Source organism: Mchenga conophoros, linkage group LG3 (assembly GCF_057382185.1).
Source record: "Mchenga conophoros isolate Kocher_MC1m ecotype Shallow Benthic linkage group LG3, M_conophoros_male_GT1.1, whole genome shotgun sequence".
NCBI lineage: Eukaryota > Metazoa > Chordata > Actinopteri > Cichliformes > Cichlidae > Mchenga > Mchenga conophoros.
The window spans coordinates 60,343,730-60,371,445 of NC_140528.1; the positions used below are offsets into that span (position 1 = coordinate 60,343,730).

The window sequence follows — 27,716 nt, forward strand, 5'->3', positions numbered from 1 at the left end:
TCACAACCAAATAGCCTCCCTAAACAACAGCCAATCAGAACAGTCCAAGGGAAGGCAGACGTATATAAGACAAAAGTCATTAAGACAAGCTGTAAAGGAAATATTTTAAAAATATATATAAATGCTGCGTATCCAAGTTTTAGTTGTGGCAGTGTTTCCCAGATGTGTTTTTGTTTTGTTTGTTTTTCTAATTGGGGGGGGGGGGGGGGGGGGGGGTTTGTTTGTCTTTAAATTGGAAGGAATGTTTGTGCTACAGACCAAAGGCTGATTATTGATAGATGACGTATCTTCTTTAAAAAAAGAAAGCAAAAAAAAAAAAGCAGAGCAACGTTAGAGAAATAATAGCTACAAATTATGGAAAGAATGATTTCTCATGATCAAAGTGACTTCTTCAGTTCCTTAAAAAGTGTTATATTATATATATATATATATATATATATATCCATCCATTCGCTTCCGCTTATCCTTTTCGGGGTCGCGGGGGGCACTGGAGCCTATCCCAGCTGTCATAGGGCGAGAGGCGGGGTACACCCTGGACAGGTCGCCAGTCTGTCGCAGGGCCAACACATATGGACAGACAACCATTCACTCGCACATTCACACCTAGTGGCAATTTGGATTATCCAATTAACCTATCCCCACAAGCTGCATGTCTTTGGACGGTGGGAGGAAGCCGGAGTACCCGGAGAGAACCCACGCAAACACGGGGAGAACATGCAAACTCCACACAGAAAGACCCCGGCCTTATGGTGGAATTGAACTCAGGACCTTCTTGCTGTGCGGCGACAGTGCTAACCACCGTGCCACCGTGCTGCCCTATATATATATTAATATATATAATTTTATCTTTAGACACTTCTTTATTGGCATCCTGTTTAAAAAATAATAATGATTACACCACATTATCAATAGTTAATCTAAAAAAGAACATAAGATGACAAATGGTATTAAGTAACAAAAATTGTAAATAACTACTTGTATTATAACAACCCTAAACAACAAACAGAACATTTTTCTCTAAGTAGAAAAAAATGGTCTCTGTTTAAGCTGTTTCACCACCAGTATAACCCACTGGAATCGTGTCTAGTAGATGGTTTACATTTCAGCTGTTTGTTTTGGCTGCTAAAATACTTTGCTTGCTCTTTGTTATAGTAAAAGTTTGTTGATATAACTTAAAGTTCATGGTCACTGATCATGATAGAAGACTCTGACACAGAAACTGAATTTCTGCAGAAGGGAGATAATTTATATGACTGAAGGGTACCAATTATATTTTTAATTATTAAATCTAAAGTTTTACTCAGTTGTTGTAAGACATAATTTAGTTAGTTAGTTAGTTCACTCTTGACAACATGGCAACCCAAATTACATTTATGTAATAACTGATTTGATTCTTGTCTGCAGAAATCCATATGCTTTCATTTTTGGCTTTGTGTAATTGTATGGTGTTATGTTGAAATGGTTCAAAATTCTGCTCTGCTGCACATAATGTAGTTTCATAAGTTGAAAGGGATATTAATAATTAACAGTTGATCATGAATAACATAAATGCAGCCATGTGAATTATTAATAATAACGGATGAGGGCAGTGAGTAACACAAAATCAAGTTTACAAAGTTCAATTTTGCCATTTTTTATTTCTCACTTCTGTGACCTGAAATACAGAGATCAGAAGAACCAGACTGTTGTGTCTCAGAGCTACGATGTTTTAACTATGAACTCAGTGCAAGACAATATGTACACACACACACACACACACACACACACACACACACACATATGTACAGACTACATATGATTTGTCTTCAGTGGTCAGAATGTCTGATGATCTTTGGCCTATTTGTGGAAGAAGAAGTCCAGGCTGTGTGTCGTCTTACAAGTTTTAAAATCAGACCTTGGGACAGTACATTTCACATGTTTTTTCATATTATGAAATGTGCTGCAAAACAAACTAAGGCAAACCAACTGTGTCATGTAAAGGTTTAATGAGAGCACTGCTGTGCTGTGTTGGATTTAAGGTAAAGAACAGTGTAGGTTACAGTGTAGCAGAGGTCAATGTGAAATAAAGCTGATGATACTTAAAAGAAAGTGTATGTCTATTTAAAGTAACAGCAATGGTTCATGTTATAATTATAATAGTCCATGCTTTTATTAGTAAACATGTCACTCTTTCTTCATAGATTTCTTTCATTGATCTTAGTTGACATAGTTAAATAACAAATACTTAGAAAAATGTTTTTTTTTAAAAGTACACGTCTAGATGTTAATAATTAATAGCTGATCATGAGATGACATATAAAAACCAATGCAGATCATTCGTCAGAATTGTGTCGAGTGGTGAAATTGGATCATTTGGACGATGAATCTCAGCAGTTTATTGTTGATTTTGTTGTTTTGTGGTCTGATTTTGGCCCAGGATACTATCGAAACACAATCACATTCATGCGTTCACACATGTAATAACGCCAACGAGTTTGGTGCAATGAGAGAAAAAATACATTCTTTGGAAATCAAGGTGATGAACATTGAAAACAGGCTGACAGGCTACGGAAGTCTCATTCTGCAGCTGGAACAAAAGGGTAAGGAACAAAACTCAAGCAGAAGTGTATTTTTGTGATGTTACACTTTTTTTTTTTAGAAAAAAAATGGTGTGAAGAGTCATACTTTAACATTTTTACACTTTTAGTCTGAAATAAGCTTTTCTTTTTTTCCCTAGAGAGAAACATTGTCATATTAACCCTTTAAAGCCGGTCGGAGCGGGCACGCTCCGTTTTGCGCAACTACTTTTAAATCCTGGTACCACTGCAACCATGTAAGCTAGCACAATAATTATTTTTGCATATGAAACCGGAGAAGTTGTACTTACATCTTATGCCATCAGCTTGTCCTAGGTCACGGTTTCCTTCCACATATAGCTTTGCAAAAACTGCATAAAAAGCACTTGCAGCAACAAAAACATAATATTCCAGAAACACTCTTTGCCGATCCGATCAGCTGTTCATAACACTTCCTACTTTGGAATAGACGTCAGCGCGAATTTTTGCATGTCCGCCATTACCTGTCCGAAGCTGAAAGTGACGTAATTTTCGTGGAAATGTAGTTTTTTACCATCGGGGCCTCATGAGCCTATACTGGTGTTTTTAAAAGGTATCTTTATGAGTTTCTGTGTCGTTTCTGGGATGCTTAGAACTTAAATTGCACTGCTGGAAATTTTTTATTTTGATGCATATGCTGCTTTTTTTGCAAATTTGCATTATTATATTTATTTTCATTTTTCTTACAGTATATAAAAATTGGTGTATTTCAGAAATAAAACTATGAAGACATTCAAAATAAATTTCCTGTGGTGGGAAACTATTTTGTGCAACTTTTTTGTATTTACAGTTTTGAGGGATAAACCTCTTAAATTTCTCTAACTAGAAATATATGTTATAAAAACAAAAATGATTTTCATTTTTTTTGTAGTTTATTGCACTTTTTGCAATTTATGTAATTACCATGCACCTAATGCATACATATTATTAAAATTTAGGCTGTAATGGTTGTATTGATGTATAGCGACTTGAAATGCTCCCAAAAATGGCACCACACCATGTCCGCTCTGGCGGACTTGGTTCTATGGTAGGTCTTAAAGGGCTAAGTGCTGGAATTGGGGGAGGTTCACCATTGGGTCCCTTTAACACAGACCAAACTATAATCTACGATAGAGTATTTGTAAACACTGGAAATGCCTACAACGAACTCACAGGTAAGATTCTTCTTGATGTTTGTGTAAGTGAAGTAAATAAAGACAAAAAAGAAAAATGCATTGTGTGGTTTTGCATGTTTGTGGTCAGTAATAAGAAATTTAGTTTCACATTTGCAGATTCTGAAAAAGAAAACAGATTTAAAGATATTATAAATGTTTAACTGAGGTGTTTCCTGAATCTGCACGTGTAAAACCTGCTTCTTCAGAAAATGACAAAAAATTAAAGGAGTTTACTCATTTTTTTTCACCAGGTATCTTCACAGCACTTGTTTCTGGTGTGTACTTTTTTACCTATTTCTGTCATTCTGGAGGTGTCCGTAAAACATCGCTGCATTTGTACAAGAACAATGAGGTGATACTGCACATCCATGATCACCAGTCAGCTGACACGGCTGATAATGGAGGAAATGCAGTGTTCCTGCAGCTGAAGCAAGGTGATAGAGTCTATGTGCGCTTAAAGGCAAATACACACGTCTATAGATCCAGCACATTAACAAATTTCAGTGGATTTTTGGTCAAAAAAAAAAAAAACAATTAAAAATAGATGCACATGACTTTGAAATTGTATTTAGCTGCAGTGTTTCTTGTGTGTGCTCCAATAAAACACATTTAAATCATACCTACGGTGGTGTTTACTTCACTTTTGTGTTGGTAAACGATTTAATGCTGGTCAAAATATTAAAAGACTGTTTAAATGTGTGCAAGTACAAACTTAGTCTCTAATTTATTTTTAGTTAGTGGAAGAACAGCATTATGTCTGGAAACAGTTCACGGGAAAGATTCATAAATTCATTTTTCCTATCTCTGAAACCAGGATAAAACTGAAACATGATTTGGTGTGTCTCTGTCTCAGAGGAAAACCAGTAATAACTCAAAGTAACGAGATGCAATCATGCTTGGATTACACCTACAAAAGTGGCTGTTGACCTATTAGAGTTGCCAGAAAATGGTAACTCCAAGATTATTGTAAAAAAAGAGCAGTAGTAAATAGAGATGGACCGATCCAATCGGATATCGGAGAGAAATAAAAAATGTAATCCGATCCATTAAATATATATCGGATTCATATCGGTATTGGCCGATATCCAAATTTATGATATCGGTATCGGACATAAAAAAGTGGTATCGTGCCATCTTTAGTAATAAAGATGGTTGACAGACTGGTTCAGTATACCTGCTGCTGCCTGTAGTGCATCTTTCAGCAATATGGAGAGCATTGCATTAACGCCAGTAGCATGATTTATGCTGCTCCACAATGAAACGCTACAATGTGGAGGCAGGATGGTGTGTTTTGTGTCCATTTTGACTAGGAGCAAAAATAAAATTTTAACAGCTCAATTAAGAATAATAGTCTATCTGACATTAATAAATATGTGATTAATTCTTAATTGTTTCAGATCACAAAGGGTTTAAAACAAAACAAAACAAACACACTTGGTTTTCACAGAAAAACATCTGTTATCACATAGTCATTTACCTAAGAAATCAAAACATAAGAGCCTTCATGATTCTAATTTATTTTGTATTTTAAGTCGGTGCTGTTGGGTTCTTGGGCATTCAAGCGCAGAGGTTCCTAAAACAACAACTGACTGATCTCAAGAAAAGATTAATGGTTCATGTGTGTCATGCAAAGTGCCCTTCTTCCAGTAGAGGGAACGATTCATCCACTAGTATTTAAAACTCCAACCACTGAGATTTCCACTCAGAAACAACATGCTCTAAAATCTACAAACATGTGACTAATATATGTGTATTACACAGCCACAAAGCAGTATCTTTGAAGGTGCTTGTTATGTATTAAAGGAGAAATCCAGCCACCCCCTGGCCACAAGCGATTGCACTACTAATTAGGGTAATAGGCTGGAATGATTTGAGTTATTAGAATAGCCTGATTATAAAAAAAAACAAAACCTTTGTTTCAATACTTTGTTTAAGTCACTGCTCTATATTTCACCATGTCGCCTTGTAAATGTGAGCATTTCACCCACAGCTACAATTAAAAACAGACCTGCAATAGAAATTTTATCTTGTAGCGTGCCCGTGAATAGATAGAAGATGTCATAATAGACATTATGTCCATGCAGCCTCCAAAGAAACTGATAACACAACGGCAACAGTGAAAATTATGCTTTCATAGTTTCATGTGAATCCAGTGAGACGGAAGTAATATATATATATATATATATATATATATATATATATATATATATATATATATATATATATATATATATATATATGTAGTCGGATGGTAACAAAGAGAGGGAAGGTAGTCAGAACTGAGGGGATTGAACTACCAGAAGGCAACATTGCAGACATAGAGGACAGTTACAAGTACCTGGGGATCCCGCAGGCAAATGGGAACCATGAAGAGATCGCTAGAAAGGCTGCAACCACCAAGTACCTGCAGAGGGTCAGGCAAGTCCTGAGGAGTCAGCTGAATGGTAAGAACAAGATCCGGGCCATTAACACGTACGCCCTACCCGTGATCAGGTACCCTGCTGGGGTAATAGGCTGGCCAAAGGAGGAGATAGAAGCCACTGACATAAAGACAGTAAAAGCTCCTTACCATGCATGGAGGGTTTCACCCCAAGTCCAGCACCCTGAGGCTGTACGCTAAGCGGAAGGAAGGGGGCCGGGGACTGGTGAGTGTCAGCACCACAGTCCAGGATGAGACAACGAACATCCAAGAATACATTGGGAAGATGGCCCCAACTGACCGAGTGCTCAGTGAATACCTCAGGCAGCAGAAACCCAAGAAAGAGGAGGGAGACGAGGAACCATCATGGAAGGACAGGCCCCTGCACGGTATGTACCACCGGCAGATAGAGGAGGTGGCTGATATCCAGAAATCCTACCAGTGGCTGGACAAAGCTGGACTGAAAGACAGCACAGAGGCACTAATCATGGCAGCACAAGAACAAGCTCTGAGCACAAGATCCATAGAGGCTGGGGTCTATCACACCAGGCAAGACCCCAGGTGCAGGCTGCGTAAAGATGCCCCAGAGACAATCCAGCACATAACAGCAGGGTGCAAGATGCTAGCAGGCAAGGCATACATGGAACGCCATAACCAAGTGGCCGGCATAGTGTACAGGAACATCTGTGCCGAGTATAACCTGGAAGTCCCGAGGTCAAAATGGGAGATGCCCCCAAGGGTGGTGGAGAATGACCGAGCTAAGATCCTGTGGGACTTCCAGATACAGACGGACAAAATGGTGGTGGCTAACCAACCGGACATAGTGGTGGTAGACAAACAGAAGAAGACGGCCGTAGTGATCGATGTAGCGGTTCCAAATGACAGCAACATCAGGAAGAAGGAACACGAGAAGCTCGAGAAATACCGAGGGCTCAGAGAAGAGCTCGAGAGGATGTGGAGGGTGAAGGTAACGGTGGTCCCCGTGGTAATCGGAGCACTAGGTGCGGTGACTCCCAAGCTAGGCGAGTGGCTCCAGCAGATCCCGGGAATAACATCGGAGATCTCTGTCCAGAAGAGCGCAGTCCTGGGAACAGCTAAGATACTGCGCAGGACCCTCAAGCTCCCAGGCCTCTGGTAGAGGACCCGAGCTTGAAGGATAAACCGCCCGCAGGGGCGTGCTGGGTGTTTTTTTTAATTTATATATATATATATATATATATATATATATATATATATATATATATATATATATATATATATATACGTTTTTTGCTTGTGTGTTTGACTTGGCTGGAGTATTGTAGGCAACCCATTGGGTGTGTGGACACACACATTTGTGAATGCAATAACTTTAGAACGACACAACATAGGATTTTGAAATTCATACCACAGGTGCATCTACTATGAGGCTGGGAGGTACCACTTTACTGGAAGCAGTAGACCAGGGTCCTTCATGAAACCACCTGTTTAATCAAATACTAAATAGGTCATGAAGGGTTAGCAACTCACATCCACACTGATGTTATTAAAGTAATGGTTAACTTAGAGTTTTGCTTCATGATAGAGAAGTCAAAGGAAACCACAGATATGAAATGGTTCTCACTGATGTAAGAGAAACAATTAATAGATTTAACATGACAATGGCAGAGTGAAGCTGTTTGTTTACTATATATGTAGTTATACTTATTTGCACACAAATAGTTCATAGTTCACCAGTTCATAGCAATCAGTTATCTAGGATCGACCTGTCTTGACTTACTTTGCACAGTAATGAATCAGATGTTAGTCAAGCTGGAGTGGCAGTTCGAACCCCGCCCCCTAGTGGGATGGATGAGACTGTCATGGTCCTGGGTCGCTGACCCAGCGTTTCTGAGTTTATTGTCATGATTTTCTAGTTTCTTCTAGTTTCTATTATTCCTACCGGTGTTCTCCTGTGCTCTGTCTGTGTCTCTGAGTTTGTGTTTGTAAAACAGTTTGTGAGCTTCCTGTTTTACTTTGAAGTTCTGTGTCTCGTCGTGTCTAATTAGGTCCAGCTGTGTTCCCCTCTAGTGTGTCATTCCCTTGTTACCTTGTTTGTATTTATACTGTGTGCCTGCCTGTGTTCCTTGTCAGTTCGTCTGTGTTATTTTGTGTTTCTACGTAGTTTCAGTCGCGTGATTTTAGCCAAAAAGTGTTTACTTAAATTCAGTGCACATATCAATTTGGTGCTGATTACACCATTCTTTTGGAACATTTGAGATTTATGCTTTTAGAATTCATTTTGAAGCAAGTTTCACAAGAAAATTGGCTATCAGACAAGGCTATTGTCTATGAGAGTGGAATGTGTTAATTCTCTTTTTCTATCTGATAACAGAACACATATTAAGAATATGTGAGATATGTTTGGAAAAAGTATGTACACAGTATTAATACTGTAAAGTAACAAAGGAGTGCATATGTGTAAATTGCAATAAAAAATGGAAGGACATACGTTGTCGTTAAATTTATTTAGGAGTGTTTAGTTCAGTCACAGAACTCCTAAACACAAACTTAACAATGCTGTAGGAATGCTAAATCCTCTATAATGGAAAGATCAAACAACCACTTCATAAACGCAAGGCATGAGACAAGACTCAGCTGTCCATCTGCAAGGACAAAGGTCAATCTTTTGAGGATTAAAATATTCACATTTTGGACAGAGAAGACAGATGGTTTGAAAGAGGAGTAAAAGAAGCCATTTAACGCCCACTCACTTCCTGAGCAATTTGATCTCTGGAAATTACATGACAGGAATTACATCACTATGAGTTCAACCAAAAATTTGACTGATTGTGACCTACAGCCGTTTTCACACCTTGGCTCATGTGATTAAGTAGAGGATCATTAGGGGGCCCATGTCCCTCTTGGGGGACAGTCCCATAGGGCTTAAATCTTGGACTCTCCACCATTTGACCTTAGAACTGAAGAAGCTTCTCAGATGAGAGGTGAAACGTCTTCAAGCAACTTAAAGAAATCCAGACGCTTTTCTTTCCGATCTCCTTAGATTACAATGACTTGGATGACTGAGAACCTTCACAGATAATTTAAATTTGTTGCAATTTCTGATCCCCTCATTGTCAGAGCTCTCTTAAAAAATTAATGTCAATGATGCTTTTTATAAAAGATTAATAAAGGATATATAATAAAAGTCACTTTGCCAAAAAACTGATTTAAGCTTCAACCTGAAGGTTGTTTGTAGCTCAGGAAAGAAGTGTGACAGCTACAGCCTTAAGAAAACAGAAGCTCTGCCTGGAGGCGGGGCGGGAACAGCCAGCCCACAAATACACCAGTAGATCGGAAGCAAGAGGCTAAATTTAGATGTAGGGGGAAACTCACGGAAGTCCTGGAAACTTAACTATTCATTGACTTTAAAGTTACCAATGAATAAGAAGCAGACCTGAATGATAACAACAAAAACCACTACCATAGCCAACCAGAACAAAGATAGTAATAAAAAGTTAATTAAATCTTATTCTTAAGACTTCTTAATCTCAATCATAGCTTACCAGGTTACCTTCCAACTGTGTCTCAGTTGTCTAGACATGTAAATGCATTCCTTCACTGCATTTAGACAAAGTATGACATCTGGTTCTTCTGGTTTTATCTTTTATTAAATACCTCATCAACTACACAAAGTGTAGGCGTTGATTACGGTAAAACGTGATCACAGAAGCTGAGCATATTCTTTTGTCTTTTAAAGTCTAAGACAATGACTGTAGTTGTTAGCAATGGAGCTCCAACAGCTTGTGTGCTGGTTCAGTGTGATGATCGTACTCTTTTTCAAAGGTGAGAAAAAAAGATTGGTTTTTCTCATTACATAGTTTGTTTCTGGAGCAGATGTAAAAGAATAATTAGAGGCACAAATGTAAACTACACTGTATAGTAAAGTATATTATATAGTATAATATTTATTCCGATACTGTATTATTCTCATAAGTATCCAATGTTATAATATTAACAAACCAAATTAATTAAACTCAATCACTGATTAAAATCTGCATTTCACAAGCCTAGAGACTTCTGTAAGTATCATTGTGTTTGACTCTGTTCAGCCAGTCTTTCTTTCCTTAAAGGTTTTATATACAAGGTTAAAATTTCAGTTTAAAACGGACTAGCTGTGTAGGTTATTTTTTGCAGTGTTCATGTTGACAATGATCACTCTCAGTACTACTTGAGCAAATACACTGAAAAAAAAACCTGCTAGATGAACATTGCAAAGATATGTATATCAGTTACATGCAATTAATTTGTATATCGTCAACCTTAGTGTCTTATGTTATTACTGCTCACAATTTTTTCGTAACATGAACATGATTTTTTATGTTGTTCTTATGCCTTTTACTCCTGTCAAATATCTATAGAAACCATCTGTTTATTGGAAATTAAATGGTTATGTAAAATGTAAAGGTTTTTTTAATGCTAATTGTATTTGACTACCATTTGTTAGATTGACAAGATTATTTTATGCTAAGTATATTTTAATTTCTAACTAATTACTGTATATACATATATAAACACATACACACAAACAATTTAGTGTTCAATAAATAAAACTAAGTTAAGGTTGATCTCACTGTATGTACTATACATTTTCTTTTCAATCCGAGCAATAAGCTAAAATAATAGCTTTATTCAAAACTAACAATGAACAATGAACTGTATTTTTAAAACTAATATTGTAGTTTATGAGTCATCTGTTTAAAGTGCGTCTCTTGAAAAACATTCCATAATGTTCCTCAGAAAGAATCTTACGACGTCACAGCTATGTAAAAAACAAATATGTTTTTAAATGTAAGAGTCATAAGGAACTATAGCAACAGGAACATATTTATTTAAATGTAACAAGGAAGAGCCTTAAAATAACATTTTAAACCACAAGCTCAAAACCAAGTGACCTAAACTGGTTAGTATTGGCTTGCATCTATCGCTAAAACATCATAATAACTCATACTAGACTATGCAATCTGTTTGTAGAAGTGCACCCTGCAATTGAAAATGGCCTCTTGGTAACCTGACCAGAAAAAAACCCAAACTATGTGTCACCAAGAAAAATAGACTGATGCTCTTTATGTAGTGTATTAGGGCTGTCAGCATTATTAATCAGCATTAATGCTGCCCTAATACACTGCAATAACTTGTGCTAGGGAAAACATCACAGAACAACCAAAATTACCATGACCATGTCCAATGAGCTTGCAAATTGTTTGTCATCTATATATCTGTTTCAATGACTCAGACCAAGCTTGTGACCACCTGAGATCAGTTGACACCTTCAAAATTACTGTGGTGAATCAAGATGTCAAATAATGCAGTGATCATTTTGCAATTGCCTCAAAGTAGAGGGTGTGGTACACTCAGCCTCAAGGTGATGAGAAAAAAAAATGAGAATGGACTCAATGTTTAGCACCTCCATTGTCGAAGTTGCAGCACTGAGCTGCAACCACAAGGTGGTTGGTGCCTGTTGTGGTGGTTATACCCGAACCAAATGGTGAACACCAGAGGTGAAGGGAGTAACTAGACTGAAGAAGGAGTCCTATGGGGCTTGATTAGCTTGTGGGACTACAGAAGCAATTGATAGGTACCGACAGGCCATGCAGAACACAACTGGGGCAGTGGCTGAAGCGAAAACAAGGATGTGATAGTTGTGGCATATGTGTTAGAACAGTGAACCTGGAGGTGGTGATGCAAGTTCTTTTGAAATTACCTTTTTAAAATAAAGAGAGCGTTTTCTCTTTATAAATACTGCTTTGTAACATCAAAAGTTATTACAGTGGCTTGCAAAAGTATTCGCCCCCCTTGAAATTTTCCACATTTTGTCACATTACAGCCACAAACATGAATCAATTTTATTGGAATCCCAAGTGAAAGACCAACACAAAGTGGTGTACACGGGAGAAGTGGAACGAAAATCATACATGATTCCAAACATTTTTTCTACAAATAAATAACTGAAAAGTGGGGTGTGTATGTTAATGTATTAACCCCTTTTAAATAGATGCTTGGGGTACACAATGCATAACAATACAACTTTAAGAGGTCCTGCCCAAATAACCATGTGTGATATGAAGATATGTCTTTATCTGAACTAAACTTTTTTTTGTCTTTCATTTCTGCTTTTCAGGTTGTGCTTCAAAGCTGCCCGGTGAGCAAACAAAAGCTCTGTCTTTGTTAACTTTCATGGTTTTTTTGGAACACGTTTCCAGATGTCAGCTCTACAGCAACAAGAGAAAAATACTAAATACCATAATCGGTTGCATTCTATAATAGAGCCAGTGACTTAGTATGCAATAACTCCTAAATTTACAATGCATGTGTTATGTAATTTTCCTGAGATTAGCGTGCAATTTTAACACTAAGCACTAAGAGGCAATGAGTTTTAACAAAAAACAGTATAAGTTTTTGAGCAGAAATTTTTAGTAGTGTTATAGCCTACTGTAAATAATTTTAAGTTGTGAGTAATTTTCAAGCATTATTTTTTACTTTTTTTTCTTCTCTAACCCAGCTCTCCCATCAGCAGTACAATATTTTTCATAAAAATAATGCAGCAATGTATACGCTTATCAATAATGTGTAATAACATTTCTTTGAGAAAGCTTTCTTCGTTCTTTTTATGTTTTGTGTCTTATGGTTCTTACTTCTGTGTGGGCAACTATGCTTTAGTATGAAAAGCATGGTATGTTGTATCCACCACATTTCTTTTATGTTCTTTGTTCTTGTTTTTTTAGATGGAGCCAAAATCATTTTAACTGGATCTGGATCGACTCGATGCTCTGGAAGAGTAGAAATTTATCACAATAATAACTGGGTGTCAGTTTCTGATTATAACTGGGACTTAAATGATGCAGAGGTGGTTTGCAGACAATTAAACTGTGGGACGGCACTAGAAGCTCCTCGATCAGCTCACTTTCGTGCAGAAACTGAAAAGATTTGGCTTGATAATGTCAACTGTTCAGGAAACGAAAGTTCTCTAAATGAGTGTCAACACAGTGAATTTGGAAGACACAAATGTGGATATGATCGGAGTGCTGGTGTGATCTGTTCAGGCGAGAAAACATTTAGATAATGAAGACATTATAAGTCATTCTGTTCTTGTGTGCCACAAATGAAATCTCTCCTATAAAATGTAATGAACATATAAAATAATGGTTATTCCCTTTGTCTGATAGATCTTATCAGGTTAGCTGGGTCTGGATCAACTCGATGCTCTGGGAGAGTAGAAATTTATCACAATAACATCTGGGGAAGAGTCTCTGATGGTGGCTGGGACTTAAATGATGCAGAGGTGGTTTGCGGACAATTAAACTGTGGGACGGCACTGGAAGTTCCTCAATCAGCTCACTTTGGTGCAGGAACTGGACGGATTTGGCTTGATAATGTGGCCTGTTCAGGAACTGAAAGTTCTCTAACTGAATGTAAACACAGTGGATTTGGATCACACAGCTGTGGACAAGGTCAGGATGCTGGTGTCATCTGTTCAGGTAATAAAACTGTTAGATATTGATAACATCATAAGTCATTCTGTTCTTGTGTGTCATATATAAAATCATTCCTATATAATGTAAAGAACATATCAAAACATTTTTATGCCCTATGTTTAATAGATCTGATCAGATTGGCTGGCTCTGGATCGACTCGATGCTCTGGCAGAGTAGAAATTTATCATAAATATATCTGGGGAACAGTCTCTGATTATAACTGGGACCTAAATGATGCTGATGTGGTTTGCAGACAGATAAACTGTGGATCGGCAGTAGATGCTCTTCAACTTGCATACTTTGGTGAAGGAACTGGACAGATTTGGCTCAGTGATGTGACCTGTTCGGGAAATGAAAGTTCTTTAACTGAATGTGAACACTCTGGATGGGGAAACTACTACTCTGGACATTACTACGATGTTGGTGTAATCTGTTCAGGTGACAAAATGAGAACACTTTTAGATATGTAACAATTTGCTTCATAGTCTGTTCAGTGTCATACATTTAAAAAAAAAAAAAAAAACAAGGCACGTGTAAGGCACATATATCAAAATGATGGTTTCTTTTGTGACTTATGCTCAAAAGGTCCAATCAGATTGGCTGGATCGACTCGATGTTCTGGCAGAGTAGAAATTTTTCACAATAAAATCTGGGGAACAGTCTGTGATAATGGCTGGGACCTAAATGATGCTGAAGTTGTCTGCAGAGAGTTAAACTGTGGGATGGCACTAGAGGCTCCTCGATCAGCTCACTTTGGTGCAGGAACTGGACAGATTTGGCTTGATGATGTGGCCTGTTCAGGAAAAGAAGGTTCTTTAACTGAGTGTCAACATGGTGGATTTGGAGTAAATACCTGTAAACACGGTGAAGATGCTGGTGTGATCTGTTCAGGTGAGATACATTTGGATCTTCTCAATGTCCAGTAATGCCATGTAAATGTAACTTTTCTGTTTTAGAGCTTTTTCATCCATTCATTGGTGTGTTTTAGATTACATTCATTGTGAGGAGTCAAATTGAGCTGTACAGTAACCATACTCTGTAGGATTTCGGTAATGAAGTGTTCCATCATTCTCTGTAAATGCAGTTGCGATTCAGAGAGACATAGATTAATTTAGGGGCTTAAAAAAATTAAAGAAACCATACATTTGCTTTCACATCGAGGCTCTCTCTTCACTCAGTTATGTACAGTATAACACTTTTAGACACCCCTAGAGTTGATGGCACTATACCCTAGGCAACAGATCAGGGTTCTGCCCAATGTGAAGGCCAAGCCTGAGAAGGAGATGGAAAAGATAGATAAGAGATACACTTTTATTAGTCCCACACATGGGAAATTTGTTGTGTTACACCAGAAAATGGACAGTGCAAAGTTGCAGCAGTAAAAATGAGGAAAAACCATATACTATAATAAGATAAAAATAATAACTTACTATATAAATCTCATGGTTCTAGGTTGGTGACCCAGTTTTTTGAGTATTGTACTTTTATTTCCTCATGTTTTGACTAAAAGTGTTTTGCTTTCTGTTTTGTATTTCTAGCTCTAGTCCTTTGTTCTTTGTTCCCAGGTTTTGTTTCCGTATTCCCTTTGCTCAGTGTCAAGTTCATGCCTCTGTGCCTGTTGTGTGTTTCCTGTTTTACTTTGGAAGTCTGTGTCTTATGTCAGTGTTTCTGGTTTTACTTCCCTTGTCTCATTAAGTCTGATTTCTCCCAGCTGTGTTTCCCTCCTGTCTCCCATTCCCTGATTACTAGTGTTTATTTAAGCCCTGTGTTTTCCTTGCACTGTGTCATGTCATTCCCTCACCGTGCTGTGTTTTGCCTCCGTGTTTCTAGTAATGTTCTAGCTTTCTGTCTCTTGGTTTCTTTTCTAGTTTCTCAGTTTTTAAGTTGGATATTCATGTTTTTAGTTTAGTTCCCTGGTATTTCATGTTTGTACTATGTTCTCCAGCAATAAAGCTGCCTCCTTTAGTTAATCACTCAATTTCTGAGTCCTACATTTGGGTCTGAGTCCTACACCTCCTGCCTGTTACTCACCTTGACAATACAATAGAATAAAATACTATATACAACAGAATACTATGTTGTCAGAAAAATTGCACTCAGTGGTATTGCACGTGTATGTGTATGTCTGTCTGTGCATATGTGGTAATCTGTAAAGTCTCTTGTTGTGGAGTCCGACAGCAGTAGGAAGGAAAGACCTGCGGAGTCTCTCTGTCCCACACCGTGGGTGCCGCAGCCTGACCCTGAAGGAGCTGCTCAGTGCTGTCAGAGTCTCCTGCATGGGGTGGGAGATGTTGTCCAACAGGGATGACACCTTAGCCACCATTCTCCTCTCACTCACCACCTCCACTGGGTCCAGAGGGCATCCTAGAACAGAGCTGGCCCTCCAGATCAGCCTGTTCAGTCTCTTCCTGTCTCCAGCTGAGATGGTGCCGCCCCAGCAGACCACATGTTAAAACATGGCCAAGGCCAACACAGAGTCATAGAAGGTCTTCAGCAGCGGGTCCTTCACTCCAAAAGACCCGAGTCTCTGCAGCAGGTACAGCCTGCTCTGCCCTTTCCTGTAGAGAGCATCTGAATCATGAGTCCAGTCCAGTTCATTGTTCAGATGAACCCAAGGTACCTGTAGCTGTCCACAGCCTCAATGTCCATACCTTTTGTGTTTAGTATAGTGGAGGATGTTTGTGCCTGCAGAAGTCTACCACCAGCTCCTTGGTTTTTTTCAGTGTTGATCTGGAGGTTGTTCTGCTGGCACCAGTCCACAAAGCCTTGGGTCAGTTCTCTGTAATCCTTGTCTTGCCCATCAGTGATGAGGCCGACTATTGCAAAGTCATCAGAGAACTTCTGCAGGAAGCACTGGGTGAAGTTGTGAGAGAAGTCTACAGTGTAGATGGTAAAGAGGAACAGAGCCAGAACCATTTCCCGTGGGGCCCCCCGTACTGCTGATGACCCAGTCCTGAGTTCTCACATACTGTGGTCGGTCAGTGAGGTAGTCTAGTATGCGAGGTGATGGTCCACTCCTGTGTTCTCCAGATTCTCCTTCATGACTGTGGGAAGAATGGTGTTGAAGGCACTGGAGAAATTGGAGAACAGGATTCTCACAGTGGTCCCAGCGGTCTCCAGGTGAGAAAGGGAATGATGTAGGAGGTGAATGATGGCATCATCTACTCCAATTCCAAGCTGATAGGCAAACTGAAGTGGGTCCAGTGATGAGCTCATTAGGGTATTGGCTTTAATCCTGCTCAGTTCTCTCGTAACCTGGATGGTTGAGAGAGACAAGCTGGAGCCGTGTGCTGGATGTGTATTGGCTACTGTGGCAGCGCCCCCCCCCCCCAGGCAGAGTTCTATTCTTTGTGGCGCAAGATGGTTCTAAGGCCTCTCCAGAATTTGCTAACATCGTTCTACTGAATCTGGTTCTCCATCTTCTGCCTGTAGCTGTCCTTCCCATTCCTGATCAGTCCTTTTAGCTCTCTCTATTCCTTTTTCCGTTGCTCCTTGTCTTCAGAAGTGAAGGCTCTCCTCTTCTGCTTGAGAACGGCTTTTATTTCTCGGGTGATCCAAGGTTTGTGTTTGGAAAAACACTGCACGGTGGGTACGGTGTTATCCATGCATAAGTTAATGTAATCCATAATACAGGTCACAAGGCTGTCAATGTCCTCCCAGTGGTCGTCACAGAGCATCTCCCAAACAGTGGACTCAAAACAGTTCTTAACCCTCTGGGGTCGAGGGACGCACCGGCGCCTAAAAATCACATGACCAATTTCAGACAACACAGCTACAAGATGTAGCGACTCTGAGTCTCCATTTCAACTTGGGTCGAAAGTGCGGACTTCAAACTATATACCAGTTTTTGAATTGTGTCGATGGGCGACATAAAACCAGAGTTATGATAAAAAATACACGCATTGTTTTTTTTCTGAACAAAACAGTGGTGTTTACAGCGGGAAGAACGGTAAAAACTGTGTTTTCTACAGATGGCGCTAACAAACACTCTCTGCTTGCGATTGAAAAAGAAAAAACACCCCTTCCCTATTGGTGTTAAAGTTTACCATGTCAGCCAATCCAAAAAATTATTTAGTAACATGTGGCACTTGGTTGTTTAGGGAGAAGGGGAAGTTTTAGGAAGGACACAGAAATGAATAGAGCTTCTGTAACAGGCTGCCACACAAGAGGTGCGCTGGAGTTGAAAAACAAACAAACAAACAAACAAACAAGAAAATTCAGACAAATCTGAGTAAAGTGACATGGAAGAAATGGGATGATACTAGAGACAAGGCTCTGCCCAACACCTCAGGGAAGTAGACACCAGCTAATCTGTCTTCCTAATGGTCTGAAGTGCCCAATATACCCTGAAGATCCAGAACAGAGCAGAGAGCAGCCTGGCAGAGAGCTAACATGTGGTCTAACCCAGAGGAAAGACACCGAGCCCAGCAAATACATGGAGCTCGTTAATCCACCTGTTTTAACCGTCAGTGTTATCTCATTCGAAATAATATTGTAAACTGGGGTAACTGTATGTTGGGTCTGTGTTTCCACAAGCCCCACTAGTCTAGAGACTTATTCTCGTTAACGACAAAAACAAGATGAACATCTTTTACTTGCTAGCAAGGGAGGCCCCAGCCGGTGTCTCAGAAAGCACTCTGAATCCTGTTTTCCCAACGACGGCCTCCGCTTGCTGCCTTTTGTTGGGAAAACAGTTCACACAATACATATCACAGCAAAGCACCTCCCACATGGTTCTAAGACAAGGCACTATGTGTGTGTATGTGTAAACATCTGTATGCATGTGAGAGTGTGTGTGTGTGTGTGTGTGTGAGAGAGAGAGAATGTGTGCGTGTGTGTTTGAGTGAGTGTGTGAGAATGTGTGTCTCTCTGTGTGCATGTGTCTCTGTATGCATGACTTCCTGCTCACCAAAAGAATCATAAAAGCAGGAAGCAACATCACAAGAAACAGATCTTCCAGATCCAGAGAACGTATCTGCAATAAAAGCCTCTCCTGCCAGTGGTCCGAGACAAAGGAATGTCTTGATCCTATAGATTGAACTCAGACCTTAAAAATTTAAGAAGCACAATGACAACATTCAACAATTAGACTTTACACTGTGCTTGGACATTAAAAGTATTGCATGAACTATCCCAACCTTATCTTTGTGTTTTGTTTTCAGCTGTACCAATGATCTTAACTGGATCTGGATCGAGTCGATGCTCTGGGAGAGTAGAAATTTATCACAATAACATACGGGGAACGGTTTGTGATAATGGCTGGGACTTAAATGATGCAGAGGTGGTTTGCAGACAGTTAAACTGTGGGACGGCACTGGAAGCTCCTCATTCAGCTCACTTTGGTGCAGGAACTGGACAGATTTGGCTTGATAATGTGGGCTGTTCAGGTACTGAAACCTCTCTCACTAAGTGTCGACACAGTGGATTTGGATCACACAGCTGTGGACATGGTCAGGATGCTGGTGTGATCTGTTCAGGTGAGAAAACTGTTAAATATTCAAGACATTATAGATCAGCCTATTCTTGTGTGTCATATGAGAAATCTTTTATATATAATAAAATTAACATATCAAAATTTTGTTATGTCCTTTGTCTGATAGATCTGATCAGATTAGCTGGCTTTGGATCAACTCGATGCTCTGGCAGAGTAGAAGTTTATCACAATAACATCTGGGGAAGAGTCTCTGATTTTAACTGGGACCTAAACGATGCTGATGTGGTTTGCAGACAGATAAACTGTGGGTCAGCACTAGAGGTTCCACGACTTGCTTATTTTGGTGAAGGATTGGGACCGATTTGGCTTGGTGATGTGACCTGTTCAGGAAATGAAAGTTCTCTAACTGAATGTCAACACTCTGGATGGGGAAACTACTACAGTGAACATCACTACGATGTTAGTGTCATTTGTTCAGGTGAGACAACTTATAGATAGAGAACAATTTCCTCATGGTGTCTTTAGTGTAATACATATATGTGGAAGGTCTATCCTTCACATAGAGCCACATAGATCTCCGATGTTGTTTCTGGGATCAGCTGGAGCCACTTGCAAAGCTTGGGAGTCACTGCACCTAGTGCTTGAAGTTATATGTATGTGTATATTTAATATAAGTTACATATATTAAAAAAGTAGTTTGTCTTGTGACTTATGCTTAAAAGGTCCAATCAGATTAGCTGGATTAACTTGATGCAGAGTAGAAATTTATCACAATAACATCTGGGGAACAGTCTTTGATGACAGCTGGAACTTAAATGATGCAGATATTTAAACTGTGGGACAGCGCTAGAGGCTCCTCATTCAGCCCACGTTGCTGCAGGAACACACCCTCATTGCTTCTATCATTAGAAGGGAGCTGTGGTGATCAGTGTTGGGAAGGTTACTTTTAAAATGTATTCCATTACAGAATACAGAATACATGCTCCAAAATGTATTCTGTAACATATTCCGTTACGTTACTCAATGACAGTAACGTATTCTGAATACTTTGGATTACTTAATATATTATCATGCTTTTTACAACAACGTGAATGTACTATTGCTGTGTGATTTATTACTATTACTGAAGGTCCGCGACACGGACTACACTGCCCATGATGCTACATTCTTTAGAGCTATGCTTGTAGCATTCTGCCTGTTAGCTTAGCACAACAACAACAACAACGAAAAGGCGCTCTCTCACCCAGGAAACACACAGTCACAGAGAGAGAGAGAGAGAGCGTCGCCCTGTAACCACGGCAACCGTAACGCTGCCGCCTGGAACAACAGAACGTAGCTGTCAAACAAAACCCAAACAGTCCTGACCCGCGACAAAATGAAACAGGAAAGTACCGCAGTGTAATCCATTTATTTCAACAAAGTAACTGTATTCTGAATACAACCTTTTTAAACGGTAACTGTAACGGAATACAGTTACTCATATTTTGTATTTTAAATACGTAAGGGCGGTACATGTATTCCGTTACTCCCCAACACTGGTGGTGATGTCAGTGTTTGTGTACAATATGACCAATGACTAGAGTGAAATGGGCCTATTACAGTTATCTATGGTTTATCCCCTTTGGGTTTTCATCAGGAGGGACATTCAGCATAAAACTCAGCTAAACAAAACATGACGAGCTACCCACTGTGGCGACTCCTTGTGACATGGAAAAGTAGTTTTTACAGTTAGCTGTGATCTTTTGTTTTGCCAGCATGCGGCAGGGCTGTGGAAAGCACAGAAAGTTGGCCCTGGCAGGTCACTATAAGCCACAATGGAGAGTTTCGGTGTGGGGGGTCCTTAATCACCAACCAGTGGGTGCTGACAGCTGCTTCCTGCATATCACAGTAAGTCACTGTTGCCAATTTAAATTTCTGTGTGATGATGTTGCAAATGACCATTACTCCTCAGTTTACAACTAGCTTAACCTCTTAAGCTCCAACGCCCCCTGATACTGGGGCAAAAGGCAGGAGATCAGGTAGGCTTGGGGCTTAAGAGGTTAAGATTTACAGGTTATCATTCTACTTATTTTCTGAAGGTCAGGAGTTTTTAATATCTTAAAAAATTTATTCTACAGAAATACATTTCCAGAAACAATTTTTTAGGGCAACAAGAATCATTGGACCCTCAGTGTGACGTGGCAGACCACGTGAGTTCACTATTGTGATGGGATCAAGCAGATCGCTTCTGGAGGTTGTCCAAATCTGAGATGTAACTGCTGTCCAAAATGTTTAGCATAAAGACATACAATGGGGAAAGGCTAGCCTAGCTGTTTGTTAATAATAATAATAATAATAATAATAATAATAATAATAATAATAATAATTTCACAGATATCTTTAAATCATTATCCCTGCCAATAATTAACCCCAAACACAGAAACACACACACAAGGAGAAAAAAGAGCTTTGAAAGTAATGATTCCATTTTTGCACAATAAATCACTGATGTGTCCATTTTCAAGATCACATGAACAGTACCTGGTTTGAAATGTGATCTTGACCAAATCAAGCTAATAGAAAAGAAAAAAAACAACAAACCATTCTTTTTCACAATTTTTAAATTTAGTAACCTGACAGAGGTCCATCTCGGCTGCCACAACCAGTCAGATTTAAGCTCCAGCAAAATGTCTCGAACATTAGAAGACATCATCTGCCATCCTGAATTCAACAACAACACACATGAGAACGACATTTGTCTTCTGAAGCTGTCAGTTCCTGTGACTTTCACAGACTACATTCAGCCAGTCTGCTTAGCCTCATCAAAAAGCACTTTCCACAGTGGGACAAGCAGCTGGATTACTGATATATGTGAAAATGGTAAGTATATAAAATATTTTTTAATTTTCTAGGAATGTACAGGTTTTTTTTTAAAGCTCTTCTATTTCTTTTTACAATTCGGTAACGATTCCTTCCTGAACATCCTGCGTGAAGTAAATGTACCAGTAGTGGGAAACAATGAGTGTCAGTGCTACTATGAAGGTGACAAAGTGATCATGGAGAACATGATCTGTGCTGGGCTCAGCGCTGGAGAGAAGGATTCATGTCAGGTGATCCCAAAGATTCATGTATAATGTCACTCCTTGATTAGTGCTGTGAGAATTATGTGTTACTTTCATATTGGATTGTTTTTTCTGTTATTGTATCGACCTTACTGATATTATAGACTGTTAGCTTTCACGACTCAACCAAGATGATTTATTACTCAATCGAGTTTCACAACAGTTGGATATGCAAAAAATATCTTATCGAAACTTCTGGGAAATTTTTTATCAGTGACATCATAGTCGTAAATGCACTTGAGTGCCTAAGTGCAACAGGTCAACCACAAAAACACAAAAAAACCCATAAACCCCCCCACAAAAACAAGCTTTAAAATTAATTCTCAGTGGGGACTAGTAAGGCGCTTCAGTGTCTGTTTAGCTTTTTCTGTCCTTGAAGAAGCCTCCTCTTAACATATAAGCGAATCAAAAATATATATGTGATTGTTTGATAGCTATCCAGTTGCAGCTTGTAGAAATCGTTCACACTTACTTAGAGACTCTCCTTTCATTTTTAGATGGGCTGACTGTTTCATTTTGTTACTGTCTTTGTGACTGTTAAAGTTAATTACAGACTCATAAATAAAATAATAGCTTAGATTGAGGTAAGCAAACTGCATTTTAGGTTAGCGTTCATAATATTCATGCTTTAGCAGGATCAACACAGAAACAGGTGTAACTAAAAGGTATTTCTCTGCCTTCAGAACTTTGATCTTTCTTTTCTCACAGGGTAACTTAGGGGGACAACTAATGACAAAGAGAGGCTTTGAATGGCTCCAGAGTGGAGTTGTGACTTTTAATGATGACTGTGCAAGACCTGCAGTCTTCACTCGTGTGTCAGAGTACCAAAATTGGATCAAGGACACCGTCACTGGCACTCAACCAAACTTTGTTACCTTCACCTCGTTGGGCCCTGACAGTGACTTTTATTTCACCTGTCCAACATCATCAACTCTTCCTGTCCCCACCACTGTCTCTACTGCTGTCCCCACCGCTGTCTCTACTCCTGTCCCCACCACTGTCCCAACTACTGCCCACACTACTGTCCATTCTAGTGTCCCCACTGCTGTCCCTTCTAGTATCCCCACAACTGACCCTACTGCTGCTTATTCTACTGCTGTCCCCAACACTGTCCCTTCCACCTTCCCCACCACTATCCCTACTCCTGCCCCCAGCACTGTCCCTACTGCCGTTTCCCCCAGTGTCCCTTCCACTGTCTCCACCACAATTCCCACAATTGACCCTACAGCTGTCCTTACAACTGCACCTTGTACTGTCCCCACCGCTGTCCCTTCTAGTAACCCCACCACTGATTTTCCTACTGTCCCTACTGCTGTCCCCACCACTGCCCTTCCTACTATTTCCACTATTGTCCCTACTGCTGTTCTCACCACTGTCCCTACTCCAGCCCCCAGCACTGACCCCACCATCTCCCCTAGTCCTATCCCAACTAGCCCCACCATCTCCACTACTCCTATCCCAACCACTTTCCCCACCACTGTCCCTCCTGCTGTCCCTTCTACTATCCCCACTGTTTCTTCTACTTCTGTCCCCATGACCAACCCTACTGCTGTTTCCCCTATTGTCTCCTCCACTGATCACACCACTGTTCTCACCATTCTCCCTACTGCTTTCCCCGCCACTGTCGATCTGACTGTGTCCACCACAGTCCCCACCACTGCCCTTCCTACTATTCCGACCATTCTCCCTACTGCTTTCCCCACCACTGTCCCTGCTACTGTCCCCACAACTGTCCCTACTCCTGCCATCAGCACTGTCCCTCCTACTGTCCCTTCTACTATCCCCAGTGCTTCTTCTATTTCTGTCCCCACGACCGACCCTACTGCTGTTTCCCCTATTGTCTCCTCTACTGTCCCCACCACTGTTCCCACCATTCTCCCTACTCCAGCCCCCAGCACAGTCCCTTCTACGGGCCCCACGACATTCCCTACTGCTGTTTCCACAATTGTCCTTTCCACTGTCTCCACCACAGTTCCCACAGTTGTTCCTACTGCTGTCCTTACAACTTCCCCTTCTACTGTGCCCACCACTGTCCCAACTACTGCCCCCACTGCTGTCCACACTGCTGTGCCCACCACTGTCCCTACTGCTTTCCCCCCCATTCTCTCCTCCACTTTCCCCACTACTGTTCCCACCATTCTCCCTACTGCTTTCCCCGCCACTGTCCATCCGACTGTGTCCACCACTGCCCTACCTACTGTCACTACTCCTAGCCACACCACCTCCACTACTCCTATCCCAACCACTGTCCCCACCACTGTTACTACTCCTAGCCACACCACCTCCACTACTCCTATCCCAACCACTGTCCCCACCACTGTTACTACTCCTAGCCACACCACCTCCCCTACTCCTATCCCAACCACTGTCTCCACCACTGTTACTACTCCTAGCCACACCACCTCCCCTACTCCTATCCCAACCACTGTCCCCACCACTGTCACTACTCCTAGCCACACCACCTCCACTACTCCTATCCCAACCACTGTCCCCACCACTGTTACTACTCCTAGCCACACCACCTCCCCTACTCCTATCCCAACCACTGTCCCCACCACTGTTACTACTCCTAGCCACACCACCTCCCCTAGTCCTATCCCAATCACTGTCCCCACCAATGTCCCTTCTACTATTCCTGCTGCTTCTTCTACTTCTCTACCCAGGACTGACCCTACTGCTGTTTCCCCTATTGTCCCTTCAACTGTCCCCACCACTGTTTCCACCACTGCACTTCCTACTGTTCCCACTACTGCCCTTACTGCTGTTTCCCCCATTGTCCCTTCCACGGTTTCAACAATTGTCCCTACCACTGTCCCTTCTAGTAACCCCACCACTGCTATTCCTACTGTCCCCACCGCTGTACCCACTGCTGCTTCTTCTACTGCTTTCCCCACCACTGTCCATCCGACTGTGCCCACCACTGCCCTTCCTACTACACCCACCATTTTCCCTACAGCTGTCCCCACCACTGTCCCCACTGCTGTCCCCACCACTACCTCCACCACAGGTAACAGTAAAATTGATAGTGGTGAAAACCTGGTCCACTTCACTCACTTCACCTCTCTCTGTGTTCTTCTTGTGTTGCTCCATGTATTCGTTGGACTGGTTGAATATAACTAAACACATTTACTTAAGTCTTGTACCTGAATACACACTTTAAATACGTTTACTTCAATAGTAATTTAGTACTTTCCTTTTACGTCATTTTTTATATTTGAGGGGAATTGCATCTTTCTCTCCAATATATTTATGAGACAATGATTCAACATTTTGAAACTAAATGATCTAAATTTGAAAATGGAAAATATTTTGCCGTTTCGAGTTTCTCAAATTACAGTGATGGGTAAATGGGTTTGTTTTTATATGGCACTTTTCTCCTCATAGCACTCAAAGCAACTTGCCACTATGCCATAGTTACCCTACCAGCATGCTATACATTTTCTATGTAACTGCTTCCATCACATGCTCTTGCTCAAGGATATTTGGCATGCATATTTGATCAGTGTAAGGTTTTAATTACACTGATTAATCTTTTAAGCTCTTAATTTAATAAATTAAAAACATATTATTTATTAGATCAAGTATTTCTTTCTTTTTGTTTAGTTTAGTTTTTCTTTTGTTGTTGTCTTGCAGCAGAAATTTTCATCTACAAGTCTCAGAACTTTAACAAAGTGTTTTTCTTTTTCTGTGAACTGAATGAGGATGTTTTAAGAATTATAATGCCTAAGTTTATACTGTACACAAGGTTTCTGGAAATACTCCCATAAAAATAAACCCACACATTGTTTCGATTACTAGAAATGAATTACTAGGCTTGTTCAACCTGTGACACTGCTCATAAGGCAGGAAGAAAAAAGTCTGTCGAGTTATGAATGATCATTTCCTCATTGTTAAAGATGACATGACATGACTCATTTTCTCTTGACATTTCCTTCACGATGAACATAGAAAAGAAAAGAAAACAAACAGCAACTGAAAGCCATTGCTGTAAAGACGTGGCAGAGTATTACAAAGAAGGAAACCCAGCCTCTGGTGATGTCCATGATTTTAAGGCTTCAGGCTTTCATTGAAAATGAACATTTTATTTTAAATTATTGAATTTGTCAAATTACTTTTGAACCCCTGGAGTGAATGAATCGTGTTAAAAAGTGCTTTAGTTCCTCACATTTTTATTCTTGATTTTAAATCCACTGAATCAAAGCTGAGAATCTGTCCTTCAACTGAATCTGAATCGTTTCATTTAAAAAATAACTGTTTACAAAGCCAAAATTTGAAAATAAGTTCTCTCTGTCTCAGCATTTATGGAACTACATGTAAAAATGTGTGTCCATCTTCAGGGGTATTGTTGCATCAGCAACTGAAGACCAAGAGAAAAATCTGGAGGTTAGTTCATGACATATAATTGCTAGAAAAATCCAATTTGTTTTCAGTCAGATTAATATTATTTGTTTAGTATTGTAATTTATTTGATGATCTGGAACATGTAAGTGTGACAGATATGCAAAAAAAAAGAATAAAAAAGAATAAAAAAAGAAACCAGGAAGACAGAAAACAGTTCTTCACAGCACCGCATACTAATTTACAAGGGTGTGTGTGTTTCTACTTACAAAGAAATGAACTGTATTTAATAAGTATGGCGGTTTCATTTTAATAGATAAAGAAAAAAAAGACTCATTATGCAAAAGTTACAAATCAGTTTGCATTTAATTGAGTAAAATAAGTATTTGATCCTCTGCAACCCAGCCAGAATCAATCAATTAAAACACACATGTTTGGGCACCTTTCTCACAGAGAGAGGGAGAGTTGAGTTATGAAACAACAAATCTTTGTATGAGAAAACAGTCTAAATTCTGATCTAATCTAACAAAGGGGGTTCTAACAGCAGTTTTCCATTTTGGATCCGTCCAAAAACAATTACCAGAAGTCCCGTCGCTCCACAATAGTCAACTTAGGCAGGTTTTACTTTTGATCCAATTAAATAATTAAAAAATAATGACACCAAAATTAAAATTGAATGGATGATTTTTAGAGCTGTTTTCATCGTTTCAATATAGTCTATAGTCTCCTGGATGTATAAATTGTATTTTACAAAATATTTCTCCTGTGTCAGTGTTTGAAATTTGTTATGATGTCTGAAATGCTGTTTCATGCATAAAAAAGAACAATGTTTAAATACAAATAAATATATTCAACTACAAAGATCTCTGTGTGTGTGTGCTATTTTTGTCAGCACTTACATTACTCAATTTCCAAAAACACACGGTAAAATGAGTGAAATTTTCACCTCTGCAGGTGATGTTTGAATCGCTGTCAGTGCCCGGTGAAGTGAAGGTCACAAAGCCTGGTAGTTTCCCAATGAAAATGTCACTTATCCATTTCTAGTACAGAAATCAATCTGGACACATGAGCGTGGATTTGAATCAATGGTACGTGTGAGTACAAGAAAACAATGATTGGAATACAATGTGCTTAAGTTTGCTCAGATGATAGGGTCCAGCTGAAGATCAGAGGAATAGGAAAG

At 39.8% G+C, this 27,716-nt stretch overlaps 1 protein-coding gene across 1 annotated transcript; it reads left to right on the plus strand.

The window, feature by feature from the left end:
* Positions 1 to 9,895: 9,895 nt before the first annotated feature.
* Positions 9,896 to 27,301, plus strand: LOC146579827 (uncharacterized). Its single transcript, XM_085269538.1, is given in 11 exon segments — positions 9,896 to 9,971; positions 12,307 to 12,327; positions 12,911 to 13,228; positions 13,367 to 14,098; positions 14,246 to 14,551; positions 18,823 to 19,171; positions 19,292 to 19,572; positions 20,849 to 20,981; positions 21,703 to 21,938; positions 22,029 to 22,183; positions 22,904 to 27,301. Coding segments are annotated over 11 exon segments (5,001 nt in total). The 5' UTR covers positions 9,896 to 9,913; the 3' UTR covers positions 25,316 to 27,301.
* The last annotated feature ends 415 nt before the right edge of the window (positions 27,302 to 27,716 follow it).